A 6,590-nucleotide genomic window follows, 5' to 3' on the forward strand; every position below is an offset into this window, starting at 1 on the left:
CGGACTAGATGATCTGCTCAGGTCCCTTCCGACCCTAGAAACTATGAAACTATAAGGAGAAGGGCACGTAATTAGGACTGAATAGGTTACATAATTGATGTGTCATCTTATTCCTGACAAAAATGAAATCACAAATTTAAACACAAAAACTGTTAAATATGAAGTTTACTGAGTGCATGTTAACATATGACATTTGAATTTCCCAACTGCATAAAAATTGGAAGAACAGTGTAAAGCGGAAGCATCCCATACAATATAACCTGAACTGTGACCTTGTTGGAATACTAAGAGAACATGGAAACATTTCACTTCCTAGATGGGGTCTAGGCAACTACCACTTTCTCAGTATCCCACTACCCTTAATCAGGACTCCTATTCATATATTTTAATGGAACCATCAGCCTGGCCCATATACAGGATATTTATCAAGTCCTTGTGCAACTTTAAACTTCAGTAACTTTGGATGTATACATGATAGAAGCAAACTGTAAATGGCAATTGAAAGCAGAATTCATTAAGTTTTAACATAACATAGGTCAAATTTCTAGATTGCCACATAACCACCATCTTTTGATACATCGTTCAATCCAATTTTTCAACTCGTAGAAAACATTTTCTAGTTGCTGCTGAGTAATTTAATGAATTGCATTTGTGATCCTTGCCCTATGCATAGCTTACATTATGGTAAAAACCTTAATTAATTATGTTTTCAATCACCATTTAAAAGTTTACTTCTATCATGTGTATATTCAAAATTGTTAAAGGTTAAATTTATACAAGGACTTTATAAACACCCTATATAGTTGTACTGATCCAAGTTTGTAGAAAATGCATTATATATACACTGCATCTCTCCACTGTTTCTATTAGCACAATCAGAATTAAAAAGAGGCTAACAATGCACACCTTAAATTATTTTCCTACTGTTTATGCATGCAACCAAAAGGCAAATAACCCCCACTTCTACCTGAATGATGCAACAAGCTACTGGCTTTTGAATAGGGGGCAAAGTGATTGCAATGGGTGGAGTCTCCCTGACTGCAATTACCAAGTCTGATGTACAGAAAAATCTGTTCAACACTCCAAAGGGATTGATAATGATGATGACTGAGTAAGTATCAGTAGTTAGACATCTTCAGCTTCTTATAGGATGTAACAAGACATGGTACAGACTTACTTTTGAGAGAGAGTGTAAAAACAAGAAATCCAAGAGCATATTATATGCACTCTGACTCACTATATGAGACTGTATGATTATACCGTTAGATGTGTAATGTACAACTTCTTACTAAAATAATTCAGGATGCTTGCTATATAAGAATTGCATGATTATGAAGTAAAATAAATAAAAAGCTTTTGCTTTGCATTCTTATATGCACTCATCAATAAAATACAGGACAATTCTTCAAAATAACAAATGAAACAGTTGACTGTCTGTCTTGCTGAGCCAAGAAAAGCTGAAGAGAATCTACTGTTTTGTGACAGATTAGTTGGTTTGACAGGTGCTATGAACAACATATGCAACTCTCCCTATGCCTGAAGAAGGGTGTTTGTGCCCAAAAGCTTGCAAAAAACAATTTTTACAACTATTTAGTTGGTCTAATAAAAGATATCACATTTACCCAAAGAACCTTGTCTGCCACTGAACATAATCATCTTTTAAAGGCAACTTATTAACAGGAACATATTTTATTATGATTTAGTATAAATCAGCAGGACTGTGGTAGGGATTCCTGTGCACCAGCTATGACCACAAGAGCAACAACCACTTAGCCCAGTGACTAATTAACCAGATTTCTCTGTACTTGTGCTCAGGAAAAGGGTTGCATTTATTTACAGTAAAAGCTGTGTTATCTGCCACCTTACAAGCCAGCATGCTCTATTAACTGGCATGCCGGTTTGTAAGATAAAAGTGAAACTGGAAGTGCCCACCATTAGACAAGCTTTGGGGCACAAGGTACCTTCCCATAGGTATGAGACAAAGTTCAGGAAGGGTACCTTGTGCCCGAAAACTGCCTAAGATCGCTCCCAATTATGCAGCTGGTCCAATAAAAGATACCACCCAAAAAGTCCTTGCCTTTCACAGCCATGGCTGATATTTATGAGCAATAACAGCAGACTCCAGGGACTGAAACAAGCTATGGAGAATATAATCCCTATCTACACTAAGAAAACATACAATTTATGAAAACATGTTAACTATTATGTTTTAAGTAACAACATAAGGCTAAGTTGTGTTTAAAGTCACACTGAGAAATGCAGGTGGGCTTGGTGGTTGTGGTTCACCTATGCTAACACCTTTTTGAAACAACTGTCCTTTTCCAAACTGAAGGTAAAAAAAACATTAGTAAAACCATGTAAGAAAGCACATCACTTAACATATTTTCCCAGTGTATAATAGGCTGAAAGGTGTTTGAATTGCTACCACCAGTACCGTTTCATGGATGAAGAGGGGCCTTTATCACCTACCTTTACCAGCTCTAAATGTATTAAAAATGAAAAACAAAGCAGAACACATATCACTATATAACTTTCATTCACTGCTTGACCTAGGCAGGATGCAAATAAATAAGAGGTGAAATGCTGAACTGATTTCAAAAATCTGTTTTTCAATATACCATGCAAGCTATGCAACTGTGTATAAGGTTAGGTGATGTCAATTCAGTCCAGGCTATGTCAATACAATTTACCTAGCAATGCTAGCACAGAAGTGTGGTGAGAAGAGGATAAAAGAAATAAGGTGTGGGAATGTGATTTAGATGAAGCCTAACATAAAACAAGTATAATTCATGATAACTGCAACTCCAATTGCAGCTGTGGAATGAATTTAATCCAGCATTTCTCATTCTTATCCAACCTCTGTGGCAGGATTAGTTCTCTACAGAAAAGATTCTGAGAAGATTGTCAAGAGCTTCTCTCTTTGGAAAATAATATCCTTGGGAGGTGATTAACAGTTGAGAAAAAAATCTTTGTGGAACATCTTGAAAATAATGTATTCACAAGCACCTGCATCTCATAACTGAGTACTAGGGGCTGAAGCAACCACTTGTAGAAGTGGATGCAACATGTACTGGACTCAAGAGCCAACACTGAAGATGACCTGAAAGCAAGAAAACTGGAGATGGTACGGCATGCTCAAAGTTCTGATAAAGGGACCTCTGTTAACACAAACATATTATGCAAAAATTGAGTTTAGATTCCCTGAAGAGTTACCTCACTCAACTCATCCTATTAGCTCCAAAACAGGTGAAAACCCAAGAAGTTTAAACCTGCCACTTTACGACTTCCATCTGAGGCCATATTCATTTATTTATCCTTTCCTTACCTCTTGTCCTGAAAGATAATAAGCTGCTAAAAGTCCACCGATGAAACGTATATTGACCTCAAAAACAGACACCTCTGAATTCTGGAAGACAGAAAAAAAAAACAAATATTTAAACATTTCCCTACAGAATAATCAATTATCAAAAGAAAACTTTATGGGAGGGATGAACTGCATCCAAAACCAACATGCCTACAAAGACCTGCATTATACCAGATATTTGGATTCATTCAGAGGACCCCTGCCAAGTCTTCATGGTAACACCACCACAAGGTGCTCATATCCACAGGACATTGGTGACCACTAGGAAGTACTCAACAACCTTCTAAAATAGATCTGGTCTATCACTATTAATTAATTTATGAGGCAGAACTACACTGAAAAACATGGGACACTAAGAATTATGTGGAAATATTTATTATAAAGTTGTATTTCTTCCATCTTTAATTAAATTTTAAAACGGGGCCACAGTATTAAGCATATAATTAAACATACATTATATTTAAGTTTAAAAAGACACGCAAAAAGAAAATACATTTGCCCCAGAAGTTGATTTACGAGGTAAATGAACCAAAGTTATGGCAGGTAAGGTCGGCCAGTCATCCCTACTGTTCTAAATCAAAAAGGCTCCGATTCTAAGAGGGAGTACTTAGAAATTTAACGATATATTTTTACTTCTTGTTGCACATTTTCTCAAATATAACTTTAAAAGGATCAGTGAAAGAATAGTACAAGTACTACTCACCACACCAAAATCAAGGTTTTTGTCAATCCACTCTTGTCCTTCTCTGAATTCATCATGAAGCCCCATAATATAGAGAGTATCCAATGCATCAACTATGGTAGCACCCATTTGCGAGTTTCCTACAAGCAGAAAAATAGAACTTCAATTACAAGTGACAAGGAAAAGAAATTACCTGAAGAGGTATTAGAAGTTAGATCAGTAGCAACATGAGAATACTAGGAACAGTCGCACAGTAAACCAGAATTTAGCAGTTTCCTGAAAACTATACACTTTTCTTTGCAGAGTTTAGGTGCATTGCTGAAGGCACTTGGGTTTTGTGAAAAAGGGGAGACTAAAACTTGAAATGATGATCATCTGCTTTTCTTCGCCACAAAATGAGCAAGCATATTATTCAACACATAAGGTTGGTAAGAACACTCAGCTTCAAATAGCACTTAGGAGATTCCTGGACAGGACTAGGGACAGAGTGACCTATGTAAGATACAGTAAGTAATATCTGCAGTAATATCTTACATTTGCCAATGCTTACTTTGAATTGCACTGAATTTGGCTAACCTCAGTATTTGCAAATTGCACAACTTAAGACCATGTTACAGGTTACCCTTAAACCATCATAAAGGCATTTAAAATTGGGAGCATTCACCTGTTAAAGGGTGTTAACCTGTCACAAGTACCCTCAAAATGTTTAAAGATAAGCCACTCAAAACAAAGTTTCTTTGAAACATTTTAGCCATTCCATCATTCCAGGATGTTGTTTGAATGGTCAGGCAAGGTAAAATGCTCTGGACACTTCAGCTTCTCTCAGTGGGGAGAAGGACTTCATTCTCTAGGGCAGTGGTTCTCAGCCTTTTTTGTACCCATTTGTAAACATCAATAGCCAGTCCTAACCCAGTGTCCTTCACTCCTGACCCACTGCCTCCCACCCCCAGTGTCTGGGGCAAGGGGTGGGTGTGTGAGGCATGGGGACCCCCAGTCAGCCCCTAACAGGCTGGAACTCTGCCAGCCTGCAAGGGAAAAGCCGTTGTTTCCCATGTTTTTCTCCTTTACAGAATTCATTTTTTAAAGTTTGTTGATTCATTTTTAAAGTTCACTTGCGACCCTTTCATACAGTCTCATGACCCACTTTTGGGTCATGACCCATGGATTGAGAAACGCTGCTCTAGGGCTCCTTGCTGAGTCTCCCTTCACCTCCCTCTGGCTCTACTTCCAAGCTACAAGCCAACACCCACCCTACCCCACCCCAGACGAACAAGAGTCTTGGCTCCTGTCCATGCCCCTGCTCACCGGCCCTCTAATGGCAAGTCACAGTTGTGAAGATGTGAAACAGCCCTAAAATACAACACAATACATAGTATAACTATAAAATTAGGATTAACTTTGATCCCTCCAGGCCAAATCTAGACCATAGTTTCCAACAGGCTAGATCCAGACCCATCTCCAGCAACAAGGTAAAATGTAATGGCACAGTGGAAGCAGCAGTAATATTAACAGTGCTGTGTCAACTCAGGGAGCGATAAGGATTAATGCAGCCATGGCTTGTCGTGCCCCAGCTGGGTTCCACGCTCTTCATCAATGGGCCTTACCCTCACGTTCCCAGTTCCTCCCACAGGACAGATAACTTGACTCTGTAGGATGGATCCAGCCCATGAGCTGTACCTTTGACACCCATGTATTAAACAGATTGTTAAAACATGTTTATCCTTTATGAGAAGCATGACTCACTTGGGAATATATTTTACTTAATTAACTATTTTGTTCTGTGGGCAAAGCCTAAATTGTTATACAGTGCGTCCACTGGAGGCTGGATCAGGGAAGTTGTTTGTCTTACATTCAGGATTGCTTTGAATATTTGAATATGCAGCCATGGACCAAAAGAAGGTTGACTGCTGAACCAGCTACCCAGCATCATAAAAACATAGCAGTTAAGAAACCTAAAGATGATGCCCAACTGTCATTTTTTACAGGAACCAAGGGCAGATAAATATTAATTTTCTAAATTTTTGGGGGGGCCTCACAGGCTGGATAGAATGGCCTTGAGGGCTGGATGTGGCCCGCGGGCTGTATTTTGCCCACCCCTGGACTACATGAATAAACGTTAACGTCAAAAAAACTATTAAAACTAAAGAAGAGAAGAATCAGGGGATCAAAGTTAATCTTGAAAAACTGAAGGACCCATTTATTAAGGAAAAATATTAGCTGCTGGTAAAGAATAAAATATGAGTTGTTGGAAATCAAAAAGTGAGAAAAATTAACAGAACTTGGGAAAATATGAAAGAAAGTTTCTGAGACAACTCAAAATCAATGACCCTGGTTTAATGATATCTGCAAGGAAGCTGCAGAGAATAGGAAAGGGGGGGGGGGGGGAAAGGGAAGCAGACCAACCAAAATACAGTTGAGTATGAAGTAATAAGGAGAACTAGAACTATTCTGAAAAATTCAGAAAAGACAGTATTAGAGAAAGAAGTTGAATGATTTGGAAGAAAAGTATAATCAAGGAACTTCTATGAGGAGGTATGTTGGGGG

The 6,590-nt window shown here is 38.3% G+C and overlaps 1 protein-coding gene across 1 annotated transcript in view; it reads right to left on the reverse strand.

The window, feature by feature from the left end:
* The window catches only part of MAN1A2 (mannosidase alpha class 1A member 2), a 248,716-nt gene that overhangs the window by 110,340 nt on the left and 131,786 nt on the right, over positions 1–6,590 (reverse strand). Inside the window, exons 4-5 of the mRNA XM_019516076.1 lie at positions 4,068–4,186; positions 3,326–3,406 (exon numbers count right to left, since the gene is read on the reverse strand). Coding sequence (XP_019371621.1) covers positions 3,326–3,406; positions 4,068–4,186 — 200 coding nt within the window. The remainder of the gene's footprint in view (positions 1–3,325; positions 3,407–4,067; positions 4,187–6,590) is intronic.

Source organism: Gavialis gangeticus, unplaced genomic scaffold (genome assembly GCF_001723915.1).
Source record: "Gavialis gangeticus isolate Ggan-Ray unplaced genomic scaffold, GavGan_comp1, whole genome shotgun sequence".
Classification (NCBI taxonomy): domain Eukaryota; kingdom Metazoa; phylum Chordata; order Crocodylia; family Gavialidae; genus Gavialis; species Gavialis gangeticus.